The 22,638-nt window shown below is 51.9% G+C and overlaps 2 protein-coding genes and 1 long non-coding RNA gene across 21 annotated transcripts in view; 1 reads left to right on the top strand and 2 right to left on the bottom strand.

Annotated features, from left to right (window-relative positions):
- Positions 1 to 200: 200 nt before the first annotated feature.
- The window catches only part of MTG2 (mitochondrial ribosome associated GTPase 2), a 164,707-nt gene continuing 142,269 nt past the window's right edge, over positions 201 to 22,638 (bottom strand). The window contains exons 1-8 of one of the 8 annotated variants that reach the window (XM_049700065.1): positions 13,648 to 13,810; positions 11,430 to 11,605; positions 6,777 to 10,983; positions 4,571 to 4,718; positions 3,224 to 3,339; positions 2,506 to 2,724; positions 2,190 to 2,328; positions 201 to 1,458 (exon numbers count right to left, since the gene is read on the bottom strand). In XM_049700065.1, coding sequence (XP_049556022.1) covers positions 1,064 to 1,458; positions 2,190 to 2,328; positions 2,506 to 2,724; positions 3,224 to 3,339; positions 4,571 to 4,718; positions 6,777 to 6,980 — 1,221 coding nt within the window. In that variant the 5' untranslated portion in view covers positions 6,981 to 10,983; positions 11,430 to 11,605; positions 13,648 to 13,810 and the 3' untranslated portion in view covers positions 201 to 1,063. The other 7 variants (XM_033410217.2, XM_012537645.3, XM_049700064.1 and 4 more) reach the window with 7 other exon arrangements.
- LOC125961543 (uncharacterized) lies at positions 13,836 to 15,936 on the top strand. The gene is made up of 2 exons (XR_007472419.1): positions 13,836 to 14,257; positions 15,213 to 15,936. It is a non-coding gene; the product is annotated as an uncharacterized LOC125961543 (long non-coding RNA).
- The window catches only part of SS18L1 (SS18L1 subunit of BAF chromatin remodeling complex), a 29,922-nt gene continuing 21,398 nt past the window's right edge, over positions 14,115 to 22,638 (bottom strand). For 9 of the 12 annotated variants that reach the window (XM_049700057.1, XM_049700063.1, XM_049700060.1 and 6 more), the window contains 2 exons: positions 20,354 to 20,473; positions 14,115 to 18,880 (listed from right to left, as the gene is read on the bottom strand). In XM_049700057.1, the coding sequence (XP_049556014.1) occupies positions 18,666 to 18,880; positions 20,354 to 20,473 (335 nt within the window). In that variant the 3' untranslated portion in view covers positions 14,115 to 18,665. The remainder of the gene's footprint in view (positions 18,881 to 20,353; positions 20,474 to 22,638) is intronic. The other 3 variants (XM_004282329.3, XM_033410214.2, XR_007472418.1) reach the window with 2 other exon arrangements.

Below are 22,638 nucleotides of genomic sequence, written 5' to 3' on the forward strand. Positions count from 1 at the left end.
AATTTGATGTCAGATCAAAACGGAATTGCTCCTGAAAGCTCAGGCGCTGGCTTATTATTCGAGGTTTGCCCAACCCCCACGTGTGGAAAAGACACTGGCCTAAGTGCACCCAGCGGCCCAGCTGCCTCCGCACCCTGAGGCCGATCCCCAAAGGGCCCCGGGTCCCTTCTCCACTCATCCCTTAGGCCCTCAGGGACACATCAGATGCATCAGACTTTATTTGGGGGGAACAAAAGTTCCAGGCCATTTTGCCGGATGAGCAGGCTAGGAGCAGCTGCGCCATCCTCACGGGGCACCTGCAGTCAGGGGACGCTGGGGGCGCGGGCACGGCTCCCATCAACACCTAGAAGCACAAACCTGAGACACTGGCTACCCTGGGGGACGGCGCTGCCATGCCCCACCTGCAGTCCGCAGTTAATAACCCGTTCGCGTGTACTAAGTGGGTCAGAAGCCACACGTCCCTGGGTCGGATACTGGGAGCAGTCGTGAAGCTCGGCTGCCAAAGAGCACAGCGCCGTCTGGGACAACAGGGCGGGTGTCACCCTCACTGCTTCCCTCAGACGGCGGCATCTGAGGATTGCACCTGCAAATGCTTTCCCTCCTCCGGCCCTCGCGCAGCAGAGCATCCCCGCCAAACTGCGCTCACGGGGCGCGTTGACAGCCGTGGAATCAAGGGCCCACCTCTGCGACAGCTGCCGCCACCCAAGGGTCAGCAGGGAACACCGGCTCCCACCCACCGTGTGCACTTGGCAGCATTTGGCGACGTCAGGCAGAGTGTGGTCCCTGCTAATCAGGGGCCAATTAACACAGACGAGCCCATCGTAGCACGTCAGTCGCATGCAGGCGGGTGCGGGAAGCACCGGGAACAGACGGGCGGGTGCGTGAGCGTCCACCGCCCCAAGGTCCCAGGCCCAGGGCAGGGGGGCGCATTGGTGGGGAGCCCTGAGCTGGTGGGGAGGCCGCTGCACCAAGGCCTCTGATTCTTTGGGGCTCCTTCCTCATCTCCGGTCACAGTCAGCCTGCCTGGGCACTGCCCATGCCACCTCCCGGCCTACCACCTCCGCTACCACCGGAGAGGCTGGAGGCCCCGCTCCAGCTCCGCGGCCACGTGGTCATCGTGCAGCTCCTTCAGACGTAGCAGCAGCCCCTCCAGGTTCTCCCCAGTGGCCGCTGACAGGGCGATGGCCTCTCGGCCTAGGCGGGCCTGCAGCCGGGGCAGCTGGGCTCTGGCCTGAGGGAGGTCGACCTTGTTCGCCACGACGGCATGGGGTCTCTCGGACAGGCCTTCCCTGTACTGTTCTAGCTCGTACTTCAGGTCATCCAGCTGCGTCCACGGCTCTGGCACCGAGAGGTCCAGCACGAACAGGAGGAAGGGGCAGCGCTCGATGTGCCTCAGGAAGGCCAAGCCCAGGCCCCGGTTCCGGTGGGCTCCGCGGACAATGCCCGGGATGTCGGCCACTGCGGAGAAGAAGAGCAGACGGTCCAGGAGGGGAACCTGAGACCTCTGAGTTCTGATCCTCTCCTTCCAAGGAACACCTTGCAAGTGAAGTCGTTCCATTTACTGCCTCAGTGATGCATCAGGCCAATTGCCATCTGAGGCATCTCAGCTTTCAGCTCTGCTAATGCTTTGAAATATCTGGTTGACAGGCGTGATGACAGATCAGTCTAATAAGAACTACTTAACACATTGCAGTCTTTCTGGCTTCAAAAATGATTCAAAAAAGGGGAAGACGGCTTCCTGTACTCTATTAATAATTTGATTACCGATAGAAACGATGGAGTCTTCTGCAAGTATAAAGCGCTACACAAATCGCGTCGCCAGCAGGCTGACTATTTTTAATGGGTACATTATCTTCTGGAAAGTTTTCTTCTCTCAAAATGGTACAGGGAAAGCTTTTTAAATCACACGTTGTCCACATGACTGACGGTGCCGAGTTCCCCGTAGATGAAAGAGAAGAATAGAGGCGGTGAAAAGGAATAATTTCCTCAGGTTTGAAATTTAAACTCCAATTCCTGCACTGCCACTAACAGATGCCTGGGGGAGAGGGTGGGAAGCAAACCTAAAACCTGATTCTGATAAAGAACTACAGTTTTCAAATGAAGAAAACAACGCTACACGCAAGAGTTACATAAGCATTGCTCTGAACCCCATCGTCGCCCTGACTCTCTGAGAGGCCCTGGCGTCCTACCTGCTATTTGCTGGTGGTCCTCGCAGTGAACAACCCCCACATGCGGGTTCAGGGTGGTGAATGGGTAGGAGGCCACAGTGGGCCTTGCGTTGGAAATGGCCCGGAGAAGCGAGGATTTCCCCGCGTTGGGGAATCCGACCTGGAAGAGAGTGGGGACGGCCAAGGTCGGGGGTCTTGGGTCGGGAACCGGGGACGAGGGACAGCAGGGCTCCTGACGAAGCCAACAGGCTCTGATGGGAGAAAGTGGGCTGCCCGGCCGCCGCCCTCCTGGCATGTCCCCCACCATCCTCCCGCCGGGGCTTCAGGTGACACCCACCAGCCCAGCGTGTGCCACCGTTTTGAGCTCCAGGAAGAGGACCCGCTCCTGACCCGGCTGTCCGGGGGTACAAGTCGTGGGCGCTCGGTTGCTGTTGGCCAGGAAAAAGCGGTTGCCCTTCCCGCCTGCCCCGCCCAGTGCTGCAATGAACTCATCACCCGGGTGCGAGAGGTCAGCCAGGACTTCGTTTCCCTCCTTCACCAAAGTGCCCACGGGGACCTGAAAAATAACAAGTGCTTATAGGGGCAGCATGAGAAGGGAGGCACAACTAAGCTCCACAAAGGGACAAAGGACCTGGGAAAGGGCCCAGCCCTAAAGGGCTTGAGAGGCTGACTGCACTGCAGGCAAACTGCATAAATGGCTTTTCCCAACAGTGCGTCTAAAGCATCAGGGTGAACAAAAGCATCTGGAAAACGAGAGTGATGCTGAAAGCACAAACTCTCCACTCATAGGGAGATGCCCGAGAGGGTAGGTGGGGGCAGATCACGGGGCTGGAGACAGTGGGGGAGACCTGCGGGCCCCACGGGGCTGGAGACAGCGGGGGAGACCTGCGGGCCCCTCACTGTAAATATAATCGTCTCATGACTTTCTGAACAGGTGACACATTCACACGGTATGAAATCAGCACAGAGTCCCCGTCCAGGGTTGCTCTGTGGAGGACGGGGCCCCTCTGGACCACTTGGCAGGACCTGGGAGCTTGATGGTCCAGATGGCCTACCTGGATGTAGAGGACGGCGCCGCTTCGCCCAAAGCAGTTCTTCCTGCCGCCGGCTCCTCCGTCAAAGCCCTGGTACTGAGACAGGACTGAGGACAGGGACTTGACTTGCCGGTCAACTGGAAGTCAGAGCGAGAAGCGTCATCTCCCTCTGTGTCAAAGGCAGACCCATCTCATGTTGTTAAGTTTCTTTTGTTCAGATTCAGAACGTTAAGAATGCACCTGGGATGGGACCTCCCTGGTGGCACAGTGGTTAAGAATCCACCTGCCAATGCAGGGAACACGGGTTCGAGCCCTGGTCCGGGAAGATCCCACATGTCATGGAGCAACTAAGCCCGTGTGCCACAACTACTGAGCCTGCGCTCTAGAGCCCCTAAGCCACAACTACTGAACCCACGCATCACAACTACTGAAGCCCAGGTGCCTAGAGCCCATGCTCCGCAACAAGAGAAGCCACTGCAATGAGAAGCCTGCGCACCACAACAAAGAGTAGCCCCTGCTCTCCGCAACTAGAGAAAACCCACGTGCAACCACAAAGACCCAACACAGCCAAAAATAAATAAATAAATAATAAAATAAAAATGAAAAAAAAAATCTAAAGAATGCACCTGGGACCACGGAATAAAGTTGTAGCAAAAGTCGCTAAACTAGCAATGTGATTTTTTTTTTTTGCAGTACGCGGGCCTCTCGCTGTTGTGGCCTCTCCCGTTTGCGGAGCACAGGCTCCGGACGCGCAGGCTCAGCGGCCATGGCTCACGGGCCCAGCCGCTCTGCAGCATGTGGGATCTTCCCGGACCGGGGCACGAACCCGTGTCCCCTGCATCAGCAGGCGGACTCTCAACCACTGCGCCACCAGGGAAGCCCGCAATGTGATTTTTTGAAAAATTTAATTTCCTATTTTCTTTCAAAAAATACTACAATTTTCAAACAATTCAAAAATTACCCATAATGTCATCATCATCTTGAAAACAGCTGTACTTACTATGCTGTGAATGGTTACTGAGGGGACTACTTTGCTAATATTTGTGCTCCATGTGTGTCAGGGCAATCAGTACCCTTTCAGCACTTGACTGAGATAGTAACAGATTAACCCTTTGACAGACTGTACCAGAACGTTAGATTCCCTGACAGTAAACTGTCTTTGTGTTCCTGAAATAAAAAAAAACAAAACCATCAAAGTTGGTTTTGGGTGGATTATCTAAATGTGAACATCCACATAATTTAATAAAATGATGTCCACAGGTCAATTTTTGAATCCAACTTCCTGTTAGGATAAGAAGGTGAAAACTCCCCACCCCGGAGGCGCGCAGACACAGCGCGTTTCCCCGGGCTGCCCCTCGGGACACCTGCCTCTCAGGATGACGTGGCCGCCGTAGCCTCCGTCGCCACCATCGGGGCCTCCAAACTCCTTCCGGGGCTCACTGTGGAAGCAGCTCACCCCGTCACCTCCACGTCCCCCTCGGACAAGCACTCGGCGATGGTCCACAAAATGCCTTTTCTGCAGAGAGCACACAGAGGCCTGTCGTTATTAACTCTGCAGTCCTCCCAAGGACCAAGCAGTCATTTGTAATGTACCTTTTCTACCCATGACAGGCTTTAAAATTAGAAGCTAATGATATTAATATTGCTAATCACGCCTAAGATGCAAATATAAGAAAGAGTTCCCACAAGTCACTGCTATTTGTAAGCAAATGTAAATCAACAACGCAGATGTTAAAAGTGCTCAGCGTGGAATACACACCCCAGTCACGAACTCCACGCTAAAAACCTAAATAAAACGCAGTTTAGGAGATACTCCTTAAATAAAGCGTCTTCCCAGCTTTTTCAAATAGAAACACGTTATTGAAATAACAGGTCTTTAAAAAAAAAAAAAAGAAATAACAGGTCTTTACTAATGGAGAGTTCTGCTCCTCAGAACGAGAGAATGAGAGTGACAGTCCCTGGGCCATTATCAGGCTTCCAACTAAGAACAGAAGTCTTCTGTGGCTGACTGAACAGGGCTCCTTTTTTTTTTTTTTTTGCGGTATGCGGGCCTCTCACTGTTGTGGCCTCTCCCATTGTGGAGCACAGGCTCCGGATGCACAGGCTCAGCGGCCATGGCTCACGGGCCCAGCCGCTCCGCGGCATGTGGGATCTTCCCGGACCGGGGCACGAACCCGTGTCCCCTGCATCGGCAGGCGGACTCTCAACCACTGCGCCACCAGGGAAGCCCCAGGGCTCCTTTTTTAAATGTGGTGATGCAGACAGAGCCCTTATCTGAGAGCAAGTTTTTCTCTAGGTCCCTAAGGGAGACACAACCTACCTAAAGAATCAGAACTAACTAACCAGGTTAACATATATATACATATATATATACATATATGTGTATATATATATATATATATATTTTAACATTTATTTATTCGGCTGCGCCGGGTCGTAGCTGTGGCACACGGGATCTTCGTTGTGGCGTACGGGATCTTCGTTGCGGCGTGCGGGATCTAGTTCCCCGACCAGGGATCAAACCTGAGCCCCTGCATTGGGAGCGCAGAGCTTTAACCACCAGGGAAGTCCCCTAACCAGGTTAATATTTAATAAACGCTTGCTCACAGGACAAGATGTCCAGCTGCCCAAGGTGCCAGGGTGCAGTGTTGAGGACGCCACTCCCAGCCCAGCCGTCCTGTCCCGAGGAGCCCACCTGCTCCCTGCACATGTGCACAGGCTGACGTGGCCGCCCACACGGCCCCTCCATGGGGACCAGGGCATCTGCATTTCCATCCACTACTCCATAAGCAGATCTTTTTTTAAAGGAAAATACAGAAATACTTCATGATGCTCTGGCACCACCACATGGAAAAACCATGAATTACTGTTTCAAAAACGCAATGTACAATTTTGAACATAATGGAAATCAACCCCGATGGGAAAAAAGCACAACTAAGGAGCATCGTACAGAAGATAAAACTTAAGAGTCAATGTTTACATTCTGGGGAGGAGACAAAACCACGTGAAAACTTGATATATCTGAGTGCACACGCTGACTGCCAAAGTAATTTTCCACATGAAGTACTGTTTGCCCTATGAGCCTTAATTGGAAGCCGCACTTGGGAGGAAACAAAGTGGATTATAAACATGTGTATTCTTGAATTTAATTAAAGATCATTCATGTTTTAAACAGGTTTTGATAAACAGAATAAAAAACATGTAAGCCTTGGAGAACTATAAAACTAAAGGTGTATGCCCCGGTCCCCACACCCCCATGCCATAAATTCAGAACTATTCACATGTACCTAAGAATATATATAGTACATATCTCAGACACGCAGGCTAACGATACATAAGGCCCAGGCACCCTCCTGGCGAAGGGAGTGAACACGGTCGTCACTTCTGGCACGCTGGGCACTGCCCTGGGTCCACCGCAGTTTTAGGCCAGCCCAGTACTTGGTACCCGCAGGCCTTCATCTCACGTCCTCATTTCCAAGGATAAACAAAGACAAGACAACGAGAGCTCAAAACAACGCCCTGTGCCTTCAGAGGGGAAACGGCAGTCAAATTCCTGCAAGGTTAGAATCCTCACCAGTTTTTTCTCCGAGAGCAGCTTCTTCCTGGGGGGTTCCTGGTGCTTGGTGCAGTCCGCACAGCTGACCGAGAGCAGCCTGGGAGAAGCGTGCTGGGGAAGGAGCCGCCCGGGCCTGGGAAACACTCGTGCCAATGGTGTCCAGCACCCCACGCCCTCCAACACCGGCCAGGATCTCGCTGCGAAAAGCCTCGAACGTATCATGGCTCCTTAACAAAAGGCAAACTGGCAAAATAAGACATCTGGTTTAAACCTGAACACGAAACCGAAACTAAAGAAGTGTGAGCACCTGGCACAGGAGAATGCTGGCGAGTGTTTCTGAAACAAATAAGTGAACCAATGAATGACTTTCTTACCTCACTCACCACCTTCCACCCCGAGTCACGCCCTATTAGCCTATATGCTACTTGGAGGGAGTTCCCTGGCGGCCTAGCAGTTGGGACTCTGGGCTTTCACTGCCGGAGGTCCGGGTTCGATCCCTGGTCAGGGAACAGAGATCCCGCAAGCTGCACAGCGCAGCGAAAGCAAGTCTCCTTAGCCTATATGCTACTTGGGGGAAAGATCTGTGTACAAAGGATTACATCATTAAATCTCTTGCAACTCTGGAATATACTCCCTGTAGAATAGCAAATACCTGCTAAATGAAAATATTAAAAAGGAAATCTCAGCCTCAAATCCAAATTTCTTAAAAATAAAAACACCCATTTACTCAGATGCTATGGTGTTATCCTGCACAGTTTAAAATGGTCCAACTGGAACACAGTGGGATATTTCCTATGGGTGCAGTGGGTAAGCCGCCAGACTCTGCACAAGGACCTCTGTCCCTTTCCCCCAGGGCGACCTAGGACAGTTCACTCATCTGACGACGGACCAGGCTGGGAGGGACAGAAGGCACGACAGCAGTACCTGGCCCATGTGAAAACTCAGTAAGCGTGAGCCACTTTTCATTAACTAAGAGCTGTTTACACCACTGCTCGTTCATTAAACAGCTCGTGATAATTATACATCTTGTAGGTGCTGAGGGTCAACGCGAGGAATCTCAGGCCCAGCCCTCCAGGAGACGACACCCCTCCCCGTCCACTGTTCTGAACGTCACCCACTTCCAACGTCCCCGCTTCACAGGCACACGTGTGCCACATAAAAGGAAACCACTGAGGCTTTCCTCCCATTGTTAGGTACGAACTACACATACAGAAGGGATACAAATGTACACGCATTATTTTAAAAAAAATCATAAAGCCACCACGTGCGCAACACAGCAGGCGAGGACACAGGGCTCGCCTTTTCCATTGAAGCCCCTCCTGTACCTCCTGCTCCACACCTCCTGACCCTTCTGAAAAGGAAATACTTCCTTGGTGGGAGCTATTCCCTCTGCATGGCACTGAAAAGCTTTGCTTTTTGTTCGGAAACAATCAGGTATAGAAAAGTTCAAAGGAGAGTCCGTGAACCACTTGAGGGTGAGCGGCCGACCTGACACCCAACCCCCAACCCCCGGGACACGGCAGTGTGGCTCCCTGTGGACAGAGGCACCCCCTACGGAACCGGGGGGATGGCCTTTGAAACCGGGCCACCAGCCACGCCCAGACCCCCAGCTTTGGCTAACAGTCCCTATAGCGGCTCCCACAGCAAAGGGTCCAGCTCAGAACCACGAGCTGCGTTTTGCTGCCACGTCTCTGCAGCCCCTCCCTGACTCTCGTGCCCCTGACACCTGGAAGGTCCCAGGCCAGCTGTTCTGCAGCGTGTCCTCGTTTTCCCTCTGACGGACGTCCCTTTGTGACGAGCCGCGGGCAATGCACCTTTGGCAGGAATTTCACACGAGTCAGGGGCCTTGCTCACCCTGCACACGGAGCTCCAGCGCAGGGGGGCCCTGCCCGCTTCCCTGCGTCGGGGCGCCCCTCCCTCCCTGTGTAGTTACGAGGACCTCAGGGGAGGTGGTCTGAGACTGTGCAAATCCCGTTCCTCATAAACTGTCCATTTACTCATTTTTACGGGCTCAGTTTCCTATTTTATTCAGTTAGCTACGCTGTTACTATCATTTACTTCAATGCTCAAACTGTCTCTGGTTTGGGCAGTGGCCGCCCATCCCTTGGCTTTGGTGTCCTTCTGACACATGCCCCTCAACCTGTGAGCGCTCCCTGCTTCCTGCCACGAAATGTCCCACGCTCACCGGGCACTTTCCCTGGTTGACCCTGCAATCAGCCTTTACTCCAAGGAGCCCTGGTTCTTTTAGTGGAGAATGGTATTTAGAAGGCCACCTGTATGCTGGGGGTGCTCAGGGGTCCTGGGGTGGTGCTGCTCGTGGGTCCTCTCCGTGGACAGAGCAGACGAAGGTAAACGCATCCACACACAACACTCACATCTGTAGTCACTGCTACACCGATCCACCCACGGTTTTAGAGCAGCATCTTTTGAAAACCATGGGTTCACACCTATAATCCCAATTCCAATTCAACACCACAAGGTTCTAATTTTCTCCTTCTGTCTTTGCAAGTCCATCCTCTGACTGTCAGAGTCCCGGCTCCATTACCCGCAGTATGTTTACTCACCCAACCTCGACAGTAACCAAACCTTCACCTCCTGACATAGGTGCTCTCCCCTTCCACTGGGCCGCCCCTCCATGGGGACACCCTCCTCCTGTTATCTTCCTGTTAATGTATCTAAATACCCCTTTATTTCAGAATGATTTTAGATTTACAGAAAAGGTGATATTCCCATATACATCTTATCCAGTTTCCCCTAATATTAGCATCTTACATGACCAGGGTACACTTGTCAAAACTAAGAAACCAACCCTGCTATGTTATTATTAATTAAACTCAGGATGGCATTTGGATTTCACGTTTCCCCATGAATATCCTTTTTCTGTTCCGAGATCCCACACTGCATTAAGCCCTCTTAAAAGATATTTTTAAAGTGCTAAAAGAAAAAAAGTCCCACCCAGCATTATCACACAGCCTGTGAAAATATCCTTCAGGGAGGGAAGTGAAGTAAGACATGCTGGGTGGTGGGAGACACTGTCTCCACAAGCAGTACCCCAGAAAGAAAATGACACCACAGGGAAACCGCAACCTTTAGGAATGAGGAGACAGCAACAGAGATGGTAAGTATAAAAGACTATTTTGGGGGGACTTTCCTGGTGGCGCAGTGGTTAAGAATCCACCTGTCAGTGCAGGGGACACGGGTTCAATCCCTGGTCTAGGACAATCCCACATGCCGCAGAGCAACTAAGCCCATGTGCCACAACTACTAAGCCCACGCACCACAACTACTGAAGCCTGCGCGCCTAGAGCCCGTGCTCCACAACCAGAGAAGCCACGGCAATGAGAAGCCCACGCACCACAACAAAGAGTAGCCCCCACTCGCCACAACTAGAGAAAAGCCCGCGTGCAGCAACGAAGACCCAACGCAGCCAATAAATAAGTAAATGAATAAAAGTACCTATCCTTCAAAAAAAAAAAAGAGACTATTTTTTCCTTGTAAGAGTTTTAAAAGATGTATGACTGTAGAAGGAAAATTATAACACTGTCCAGTGGGTTTCCCATGCATGCAGAGGTGACTGCAAGGTTTCCACATTTCTGTGAAGTGGCACAAGTCTTAAGTCTAAGTGGATCATGAAAGGTTAGGTACGTGCATTGTAATCTCCAGAGCAACCACTAAAATGTATCTCAGAGGTATGTCCAAAGGCCAACAAGTAGACGAAATGGAATGCTAAAAGCCTTTCCGATAACTCAAAAGAAAGGGGACAGCAGAACAAAGAAGAGGGACAAAGGGAAAACAAATAATAAAATGGTACCCTAAACCTAACCATACACGTAACTCAGACAAAACAGACTTCCAGAAAAAGAGCATTTCCTAAGATGAACAAAGGCATCTGATAATGACAAATGGAATTAGTCATCAGGAAGGCCTAACAATTAAAAATGTGCGTGATAGGGCTTCCCTGGTGGCGCAGTGGTTGGGAGTCCGCCTGCCGATGCAGGGGACGCGGGTTCGTGCCCCGGTCCGGGAAGATCCCACATGCCGCGGAGCGGCTGGGCCCGTGAGCCACGGCCGCTAAGCCTGCACGTCCGGAGCCTGTGCTCCGCAACGGGAGAGGCCACAACAGTGAGAGGCCCGCGTACTGCAAAAAATAAAATAAAATAAAATAAAAAAGAAGAGGTAAAACTGCAGAAAATATGACTGTCTCCACAGCAAATTCCAGTGAAATCTATAAAACAAACAAGCACGGTTTTTGTTTTGTTTTTTATAAATTTATTTATTTAATTAATTTATTTTTGGCTGCATTGGGTCTTCGTTGCTGCGCACAGGCTTTCTCTAGCTGCGGCGAGCGGGGGCCGCTCCTCGTTGCGGTGCGCCGGAAGAAGCAAGGTTATTGGTTACAAGGTTAATTTGCAAAAGTCAACTGTGTACTTCTATACTAGCAGCAAACTATAAAATGAAATTAAGACAACAATCCCATTTACAGTGACACCAATTACAAAAGCATCTAGCTTAACAATAAGCTTAACAATAAACATTTAAGACCTCTACCTCACTACTGGCAAGATACTGTTCTAAGTGTTTTCCAGGGATTAATGCATTTAGCTCTCATAACAGCCCTGTAAAGAAAGTACAGATGAGGACACAGAGGCAAAGAGAGGTGAAGTGACTTACCCAAGGTCACAGATCTCTCAGATGGGAGGAGTGGAGTGCGAAAGCAGGGTGTCAAGGGGCAGAACCAACCACCTGATCATCAAAGAAGCACACCCACAGCTAAGTCTGTTGGAGAGCTATGCCATCCGTCCCGGCCGGGTTGAAAACCAAGCTTCTGGGCACTGGTAACACAAAACCTGAAAGCGATCAATCAGAGGTGACGATCAGAAAGCCAACCAGAGACCTGAACTCTGAATCTTGCCTAATGTGGAGTACTCCTCCTTTTTACCTCTTCAGCGTGTTTGGAAAAATCTGCTGAACGCGTGCCGTGGCTCTCCCTTGCCACGTGAACAAGTTCACTTTGGTTTCACATGACTATTTGGTCTTTGTTTTCCTTCTAATGCTTTACCTGCTCTGGCCAATAGCCCCATGCGGCTATTAAGTTTAAATTAACTAAAAAAATTTTAAACGTAAAAATTCAGTCCCTCAGTCACACAAGCCACATTTCAAGTGCTCACAGCCACATGTGGCCAGCGGGTACCACAATGGCCAGCACCCATTAGCACATTTCCACCATTACAGAAAGTTCTACTGGACAGCGCTGGTCTTTATTGTGCAGTGGGAACTCAGATTCCTCCTAGGAGCATCCCTCTTCCTGGGCCCAGCAGAGCAGAGTACAAAAGGTGGGACGGTGGTGAAAGCTGAGGGCCCAGAGTCAATCAGACTTCATGATTACAGGATGGGTGCTTTTAAAAATGCTGGGAAGGCGCTCAATACACAGCAAGGGCTCCACTTTGTTCTGTAAAGTGTTAAGATCAGTTCTACTGGTCCATACACATTATTATCTGCCAGGAGCCTCTAAGATCCTCCTACGGAAATTTTAATTTTTTTTTTTTTTTTTTTGCAGTACGCGGGCCTCTCACTGTTGTGGCCTCTCCCGTCACGGAGCACAGGCTCCGGACGCGCAGGCTCAGCGGCCATGGCTCACGGGCCCAGCCGCTCCGCGGCATATGGGATCCTTCCGGACCGGGACACGAACCCGCGTCCCCTGCATCGGCAGGTGGACTCTCAACCACTGCCCCACCAGGGAAGCCCGGAAATTTTAAATTTTTTTCCATGGGAATTCCCCGGCGGTCCAGTGGTCAGGACTCTGCGCTCTCACTGCCGAGGGCCCAGGTTCAATCCCTGGTCAGGGAACTAAGACCCCCCGAAGCTGCTCGGCCAAAAACAAACAAACAAAAATCCCTTACAACCACCCTATGAGGGGTAACAGTGCATGCTGGCTTTTTTCCATCTGCTTTTCTAGACCCCTTTTCCACCCTGCTCCGTTTCAGAAGCCTACCCTGCATGACTACTCAGCTACCTTGCCGTGGGGCGGAGACTGCAGGGAGGCGCAGGAGGGCTGGATCCTGACTGAAGGCCGACCTCCAGCCAAGGAAGCCCCGTCTATGCTGCTCTCTGCTGGTCCTGGTAACTGGCCCTCCCCTTATCCTGGGGTGTCCAGGAGCAGAAGCAACTCCACTGTTACTACCGCGTGATAAAAACACTAACTCTGCTGTTTCCCTGCACACTCCGCTTTAAACTGGGCCTTTACAAACCCTCCTTAAAGTATCCTAAAGTGATGGTGCCATAACTTCTGACCCTTACATTTTTTATGCCGTTTTGTTTTGTCTACCACGCTGCCTGGCATGCGGGGGTCTCAGTTCCCCGACCGGGGATCAAACGGTGCCCCCTGCAGTGGAAGCGCGGAGTCTTAACGGCTGGACCGCCAGGGAAGAAGCCCCTTTACGCCCACTCTAAAGCAGTGGAGGCTGAGACTCAGAGTCTCTCGCGTGCCCAACACAGTGTCCTCGCTGCCTGTATTTCACAGCAGGGTTCTTCAAATCAGGGATGTGTACGCGACCACCATCCAAGGGAACCGAGTCAAGGGTCATTTTAAAACAATCAGTTTTGTGCTCCTTAACTGTGGACACGTTTTCTCTGCTAAAGCGTATCTGCCTGGGAACCGACTTGCGTTGAAAAGCATGATCTCCTTTCCGCTCGTGTCGTGAGAAGGGCCCTCTACAGAAGGAAGCCCCCTCCAGGGAGCTGGCCCCAAGGACACGCCTCCCTCCTCCCGACAGGCCCGCGAGCAGGACAGACCCCGGTGTCCACAGCGGCGCGGACGGCGTACCCGGTGCCGGCCCAGCCCGCCCAGAGCGCCCTCGCAGGAGGACGCCGCTCCTGTGCGAACGCTCACGCTGTTCGGTGCAACCGCGCGCCACATCAGGTACAGAGCAACATCCGGGAGGAACCGTTTCACACTCAAGACCTCGACCCAAGGGAGTCTCCGGGCGACCCGAGCCCGCCCAGGCGCGCTGAGGGGAAGCCGGAAGCCCGGGCCGTGGACGCGAGGGCGCCCCGGGGCCGCTATTCGCACTCACCACTCCAGACGGCACGCCACTTCCGGGGCCGGCTCCACGGGTCACTTCCGGGGCGGGTCCCGCCTGCGCAGGGCTCCCCTGTGCGCATGTGCGGCGCGGGAGGGGTTGGGAGGGGAAAAAACGGAGCTGCTCGCGTCTGCGCAGAGGTGAGCGTGGGCTCCGGCGTGTGGAGCGGGGGCGCCTCGGGACCCGGGGACCCGGGGATGCAGGGATCCCGGGCCCGGCAGCCGTCTCCCGCCGGGGCTTCCGGTTCCCCATCACCTCACGGAAACTCAGTCTCCAGGACGGTTCTCGAAGAGCCAGTTTATTAATTACAACAAAGGCATAAACAACTTAGACGCCAAAGTCCGGCTGAGGAGAGAAACGGACGGGTGAGGATGGTTGTCCGGGACCGGGCTGTGCTCACGGCCGAGACGGCGTGACCTGGTCAGTCAGGGCTGGGAAGTCACACGGAAACGCCCTCCTCTCGGTTCGAGTGTGAGCGGCCGCCCCGCACGGACCGCCGAGGCCCGGCTGCGGCTGCGGGCGCGCGAGGGATGCTCGGGCCGGAGGCGGCGGGGCCAGCCGGCGGCCTGGGCGCTGTCGGCACCTCCGCGGGCCGCGCCGGTCACCGCTCGAGGCCCGCCCTGCCCGGGGCTCGGCCGTGGCAACTCGGCGGCACTGACCGCACCGCACCGCGCGAGCGACTCTCGGGCCTAAGCGTCTGCAGACATTCGTGTTGCGGAAGAGGAGACACAAAACAGTGAACGAAAACGAGCTGCTGGCATCACTTTCCCCACAATATTACATAAAAACGGACAGCACGTTAAATAAACATTTTGTTATTAATCATTAAATATATGAACACCGACAATCATGTATAAATTAGGAAATAGATGTACAAACTATTTCACAAAGTGCTTTTAAAAATATATACACAACATTCAAGAAATTCTTAATGTAAGACATTTCAGATTGAAGTTTCGGGATAAGTTTTTTTAAGTGTCCTTTTCCTTCAAAAAGTATTAATACAGCACTTAAAAAAAACAAACACACATACACACACATAAAAGGCATATTCCCAGATTGGCAAGGAATAAAAATAAACTATTTTCACAGTTCTCTGAAATGCTTAACATTTTCAACGGGAAAATTTAATCCCCGACTGAGTTTGCAAATTCTATGAAAATTGTCAGGAAAGAACAGGACAAAATCAAGGGAAATGACTCCCTAAATGAAATTACTAATGTCTGTGTCATTTAGCGGTTAAGGACTCTCATTTCAGTAATTTAATACAGAGATGTATTTTTAAGCCCTTACCAGTGTTAAGGGTTTCTAAAAACCCGTATGTCTACAAAATAAACACTTCTATCCCAATGCATGTGTGATTCTGTCTCCACAGAGGAGGGGAGAAGGTCCTAGAACAGGACTTGTACTCGACCCGCCCCTTCTTTCCTCTGAGCCGTAGTGCTTCATCTGCAAAACAGCAACAAGTAATCGCCACCATATTCCCAGTGTGGACTGGGAATTCATTCCAGTAAAAACACGTCGAAGATGTCTTATACACTGTAAAGTATTCAATTCTGGATAAAGAACTACTTGCAATTTAAGACTTAATAAAACATCACCTTCAGTAAACCTGATATATGAAGAACTGGATATATTTTTATTTTCTTGGTTGTCTTGGAAATATGTCAGCATTTATCCAAAGATGTTTTTAAAGCGGTCATAATAAATATGGATATTGTTATCCAGGTAAGAGTTGATAAAATGTCCTTATGACTTATTAGTGAAATGTAGAATTTTTCCTTTGACCTGACTTTTCCACATGAGCTGTCTTTAATGTCTGCACAGAATTTAAATGGCATTTAATGTCCTAGGAATGTAAAAATGACTCAAATTTCTCTCCATAAGAGCTTTCCTTCTCATTAGGAAGAACACAGTAGAATCAGTGGTGTTCTTTTTAAAAATAAGATGTGGGGCTTCCCTGGTGGCGCAGTGATTGAGAGTCTGCCTGCCGATGCAGGGGACACGGGTTCGTGCCCCGGTCCAGGAAGATCCCACATGCTTGCGTACCGCAAAAAAATAAATAAATAAAAATAAAAAAATTAAAAAAATAAAAATAAGATGTGAATTTCAGATATCCCTAAAAGAAAAGGAACGCTTGCTTGGAGATCTGAATAAGTAGGTCCTGGAAAAAGTGGTATAAAATAAACAACTTGCCAACAGTTTGGAAAATTTGGTGTCAATATTTTAAATTATAACTTTGGAATTGGGCATATTAAATATTAAAATTCCAGAAATGACCATCAGATAAACAAGGGCCAAAGCCAAAGTAATTCCAGAGACTACCTTCTCTTTCTTTCAGCAATACCACTCTCCCTGGGTAAGGCTAATCATTCATTGCCTTCATGGATTCCTATTTATTTAGAACATAGTCATTGATCCCTCTTTACTTTTTAATACAAAAACATATAACTTTTTGGATAAACACAATTGGTGAGAGACACAGGTAACGAGTGAGCTCTGAAAATAACGGTTCACAGCATCTCCAAATGAGGCTTAGTCATCCTTTCCATCGTGTAACAGAAACTGACGCAAATCACAGAAGATGCCTCCCACCCCCCCCACCCCCCCATCGAGGCACAGGAAGAGGCTGCCATCCAGGGGCTGTGCACACGTGTCCAGCTGCGGTGCGGACAGTGAAAGACAAGTTTACAACCCACGGTGCGACAGTGCAGGAGGAGTGTCAGCCCTAAGGTCTGTTTATACAAGTACGTGGACTATGGCCTCTTGTAGGTGTCCCATCACTGGGCACAGAACACTCAGATGACAAAAGGACCCCTAAAGCTAGCTAGAAACACGGCGGGGGGGAGGCGGACAAAAAGGGACAACCTCTCCGCGTATGGACGCACAACACTATACACAGCACCAAGTATGTCACACCATCAAAGCGCTGTCTTGCACCGGCGGTGCACGCTCGGCGTCCTACCCCACGTGAAATGTGCACGCTTCACATGCAGACGCTGCGTGGGGTGAAGGGGCAGCCCGCAGGTCACAGCTCATCAGAACTGTCACTGGCCTGTCCATCCCAGACAGACATGCCGCTGCAAGCCTCCATAAGAATGTTTGTCCTTTACTGCTGGTAATTTCCGTACTGGCCCTGCAAGAGACCAAGACACAGATTACACCCCAACAGTCCTGCATAAGAGGGTCCACGCCCAAGGGTAAGACAGACTCCCGCCCCCCCGCCAACACCCAGGATGAGAGGTGGAGGGAACATAAAAGGCAAGCGACCAAACAGCCTCTGCCTGTTTCCACGAGGCAGGCAGATAAGCGGCCGTCCAGAAGCCACTCTCCAGGCTGCAGCGACTGATTTAGGTCAGAGGGTGGAAGAGGCTGGTTCACCCAGTCACACAGCAGCTCACTGTGCTGGGCCTGGTCCAGGTGCCTCAAGTCACGTCCCCACCCTGAGCCTGCTGTGAACAGGTCTGTGACGGGCTCCCTCAGCCACAAACGACATTGGCACCACTTCCGGCACACTCGGGAACATTCCACACTGCTCTCTTCAAGGTCAAAAAGGTTTCCTCCTTAATTACCCTGCCCTGGGCTTGTTTACTCGTGTTGAAAACTCATCCTCTAAGTATGACTGGTTCATGATCTCTCTTTAGAGAGCAGGGTGAGAAGCATCTAAAAGAATAAAATACAGGACCTTCCTATTCAGGTACCTGAGAAAAACACCCGTCATCCCTGTGGTGCCTTGAGGTTTCATTAGCCGTGTAAACGGTCATTAGTGCCTATGACCCAGCACAAAAGGCCACCGATGCACAATGAGCCCCTGCAAGGGGCTCTCTTCAAAGGAGGCTCCAAAGATGCCCAGGATAAGTCTCCTCCTGCCCCGCTGCCCTGCTCCTGCCCTGAGCTGCAGACGCCAAGGCTCCTCCTGACCGACTCGCATGAGACATACCTGGCCGCCTCAGGACCTCTGCACGGCTGCGTCCCGAGGCTGGCTCACCCTCCTCCTCATGTCCTGGCCCCGTGGCACCTCCGCTGAGAGGCCCCCGGACACTTACATTCACCCCTCATGGGTTTCTCTCCCACCAGGAGGGGCCGACATCCATCATCTACCGCCCTTCTCCTCCACGCCTCCAGGTGGAAGTCAGAGGCATCTGAAATTAAGCTTGATTTCCTCTCCACAGCCCTCTGCACCCCGAGAAGCGGCAACTGCCTCAAGCAGCCCAGGCTGAAATCCCTGGGGCCGCCCCGACCTGCCTCTCCTACACGCCCCACGTCCAGCCCACCAGCAAATCCCGCTGGCACTACCTCTGAGAGCACCTAGAGTCCCGGAGCCTCTCACCTCTCTCCAGCAGCCACCGTGCTGTCACCAAAGGCTCCGACGGCCTCCAGGGCCCCACCCCACGCAGAGCAGATCCTCGTCAGGGGGGCGAGGCCTCCCTGCCGTCCTGGGAGCCTGAGCGGCTCTGCTCAGGTCTGATGGCCTCGCTGTCGCCCGAGAGGGCCTCCCCGACCTGGTCTACGCCAGCCCTGCCCCCCGTCGTTCTGTCCCTTTGCCCTCTGGGTCCTCTTCTCAGAACTACCTGCCGCTGCTCCATCCCGGCGCCAACAGCGCCCGGCTGTGTCAGGCGAGATACAAGCTCTGGAATCTGCCTCGTCGCCGGGGCCCCCGAGCGCGCACCAGACGCCCGCCGCTGCTAGGCGTGCGGGGAACACCCAAGGCGTGAAAGGACAAGGACACAGAGCCAGCTGTGTCTGACCGAAGACGTAATTTTTAAAAACCTTACAGGCTCAGAGAATAAACGTTCTGGAGGGACATTGGGTGCCAGTTCACCCTGTGTTATTGTTTCTCTTGACGACCAGGGAAACCTTCGTCACGTCTGACGCACGCGGGGGCTGCGAGTCTGGAAACGGGCAGAAGGCTTGCCTGCTCGTAGCCGTAAGGCCGCTGCTGCTGGGCGGACGGGCCCGTCTGAGACGCTCGGTAGCTTCCATACTGCTGGCCTTGTCCCTGCTGGTAGCTGGAGTACTGCGAGGGGGCGCCCTGGGCAGGCCCTAGAACACACGCGGGAGCCGTGAGACCACCCCATGCCCCCGTCCGCCCGAGCCCCTGACGCTGGTACCCGTTCTCCCTCCACATTAAGCCCGTGCAGTGAAAGCGCCACAGCTGGCGGCTGCGCGGAGTCCCGCGTGGTTCGCAGCTGTGCTCCCACCGCCACCCGGACGGAGCCTGGGGGCCACTCTCAGCACCCCGGGCCCGCTTCCTGGGACCAGCTTACACCAGTCACGGTGGTCACCGTAAACACGGGAGTCAAACACACAGCAAATGGTGAAAACGCGTGCGAGACGGTAATTGTGCCTCCGGAGCCTAAGTAGATGGTTTAGGAGAAACTGACAAAGGCCGAGTGTTTTTTCCAAAATTGGCTGTTTCTAGGGCTGGGGCACGGGAAACACTGTGGTCCCAGAAGGAAGAAAGTGCTCTAAACCAAAAGGATGGGGCATGTCCAAGGGCCACAGGCACCAACCTGAGCTCCCAAGAGGCAGGGCTGAGACGGTTTGAACAATAAAATAAAGAAGTTTGGATCATAACTCAATGTGTAAAATCAATACCCGTGAGCACCTACCAATATAAATAAACGATCAATAACTAAGTGAATGGAGGAGAAGAGACCCATCTTCCCTACAGAAAAATTCCAAATAATCTATGTAGACCAGCGGTCCCCAACCTTTTTGGCACCAGGGACTGGTTTCACGGAAGACAATTTTTCCACGGAAGGGGGAGGGGGGGATGGCTCAGGCGGTGATGTGAGCGCTGGGGAGCGGCAGATGAAGCCTCGCTCACCCGCCCACCGCTCACCTCCTGCTGTGCGGCCTCGTTCCTAACCGGCGCGGACTGGTACTGGTCCGCGGCCTGGGAGTTGGGGACCCCTGATGTACACAGTGCCCCCTCGAGTGGGGCTGGACCCAGTGATGTCAGAGTCTGGAGGAGGAGAGGGAAGGAAGCCCGACACTGGGGAGGCCTGGCAGACGCCCTTGACCATGTGACCAAGGCCAGACTCAACGGAGGCAAGTCATGCCCACAGGAGGGGACGCAAAGGTGCTTCGCCGTGGTCTTCTTTCCAGAACCCAGGCCAGACAAACCCAACCTGAGGGGGCGTCTAGGCAGTGCCCGCCCAGCCCTCCTCAAAAGTGCCAAGGTCAAGAGGGATGAGGAAAGTCTGAGGAACTTTCGCAGCCCAAGGAGCTGTGGGGCTGATGTCATGTGGGATCCTGGCCTGGTCCCGGACAGAGAAGGACATGCAGGAGAGCCAGTGAGATCCGAAGAAATTGGCTCATTCCACGTCCATGCACCAACCTTGGTTTCTTAGCTGTGACCACAGGGCCCCGGTAATGGACGAGGTTAACCATGGGGGGACTCTCAGCTTTCCTCACAGCTTTTCCAGAAATCTACAACTGTTCCAAAATAAGAAGCCTGCTGGGCGCCCACCGAATGACCGCGTTCCTGTGATGCCCCCCGCCACCGCTTACCATAGCCTTGCTGCTGCCCAGGGTAGCTCTGCTGGTTGGGGTACTGCTGCTGGGAGTACGTCTGCTGCTGGGCTGTGCCCTGCTGGTACCCCGCCTGCTGCTGGCTGTACTGTGAGTTTCCTGCAGAGGGAAGGAGACATGAGCTTATTTCCAGAGAGCAATGGCAGCTCCGCTGTCCCTCGAGGCATGGGCAGCTGTGGGTTCCCTAGACCGAGTCCACTGCTCCAGTACCTCTTCTTTTCCACAACAATTCAAATTATTTTATTTTATTGGGTTGGCCAAAAAGCTCCTTCAGTTTTTAAGTAAAAATAAAACACAGTTTTCATTTTCACCAAGAACTTTATAGAACAACGTATTCACCGTTTTGTTCCACTACCTTCTGCCATTTTCCAGGTAACTTCATAATTCCATCTTCCCAAAACTTTTCATCCTTTTGAGCAAAGAACTGTTCCAGGTGCCTTTTACCGTCTTCCAGGGAATTGAAATTTTTTCCATTAAGGGAATTCTGTAAAGACCAAAAAAAATGGAAATCCAAAGGTGCAATGTCTGGTGAATACGGTGGATGAATCAGAACTTCCCAGCCAAGCTGTAACAGTTTTTGCCTGGTCATCAAAGAAACATGGGGTCTTGCCTTATCCTGATGGAAGATTATGCGTTTTTTTGTTTTTTGTTTTTTTTTCCGGTACGTGGGCCTCTCACTGTTGCGGCCTCTCCCGTTGCGGAGCACAGGCTCCGGCCGTGCAGGCTCAGCGGCCATGGCTCACGGGCCCAGTCGCTCCGCAGCATGTGGGATCTTCCCGGACCGGGGCACGAACCCGTGTCCTCTGCATCGGCAGGCGGACTCCCAACCACTGCGCCACCAGGGAAGCCCAGATTATGCGTTTTTTGCTGACTAATTCTGGACGCTTTTCGTGGAGTGCTGCTTCCAGTTGGTCTAATTGGGAGCAGTACTTGTTGGAATTAATCATTTGGTTTTCTGGAAGGAGCTCATAATAGAGGACTCCCTTCCAGTCCCACCATATACACAACTTCACTTTCTTTGGATGAAGACCATCCTTTGGTGTGGTTGGTGGTGGTTTATTTCGCTTGCCCCCTTATCTTCTTCTGTTCCACATTACTGTACAGTATCCACTTTTCATCACCCGTCACAATTTGTTTTAAAAACGGAACATTCTGGTTACGTTTAAGTAGAGAATCACAAGAGGAAATACAGTCAAGAAGGTTTTTTTTGCTTAACTCATGTGTGGAACCCAAACATCAAAGCGATTAACATAACCAAGCTGGTGCAAATGATCTTCAGAGCTTGATTTGTATATTTTGAGTATGTCAGCTGTCTCCCGCGTGGTACAACGTTGATTGCTCTCAGTTAATGTCTTGATTTGATCGCTGTCGACTTCAACTGGTCTACCCGACCATGGGGCAACATCCAGCGAGAAATCTCCACATGAAACTTCGCAGAGCACTTCTGACACGCTGGATCAGTCGCAGCACCTTCTCCACACAATGCACAGATCTGTTTTTGCATTCTGGCTGCGATTTTACCTTTCTTGAAATAATAAAGCATAATGGGCCAAAAATGTTGCTTTTTTTCTTCCATCTTCAATATTAAAATGGCTGCACAAAAATTTACCAGTTTTGATTTTTTTTTTTATTTTGTTTTGTTTTGTTTTGCGGTACGCGGGCCTCTCACTGTTGCGGCCTCTCCCGTTGCGGAGCACAGGCTACGGACGCGCAGGCTCAGCGGCCATGGCTCACGGGCCCAGCCGCTCCGCGGCATGTGGGATCTTCCCGGACCGGGGCACGAACCCGCGTCCCCTGCATCAGCAGGCGGACTCTCAACCACTGTGCCACCAGGGAAGCCCTGATTTTTTTTTTCAAATGCACAGGTATGACAGCTGTCACATACAATCTCACAAAATTACAAAATTGTTTCAAATGAAGTTAAAGACAGCTAAGCGCTACTAGAGCCATCTTACAGCGAAACCGAATGAACTTTTTGGCCAATACAATACTTTCTCTTACTGTCTTATAGAAATACAAATATATCGCCAAAGTGAAGAGGTTAATGCAATTAAGACAAAGACCAATACCAGTGTTGTAGGTAAACTGTGTCCCCCAAAAGAGCTGTTGAGGTCCTGACCCCAGGAACCTGTGGCCTCATTTGGAAATAGGGTCTTTGCAGATGTAATTAGTTAAAGGGAGGTCATACAAGGTTAGGGTGGGCCCTAATCCAGTGGCTGATGTCCTTCTAAGAAGAAGGAGATCTGGACACAGACACAGGGAAA

This window comes from Orcinus orca, chromosome 16 (assembly GCF_937001465.1).
Source record: "Orcinus orca chromosome 16, mOrcOrc1.1, whole genome shotgun sequence".
Taxonomy (NCBI): Eukaryota; Metazoa; Chordata; class Mammalia; order Artiodactyla; family Delphinidae; genus Orcinus; species Orcinus orca.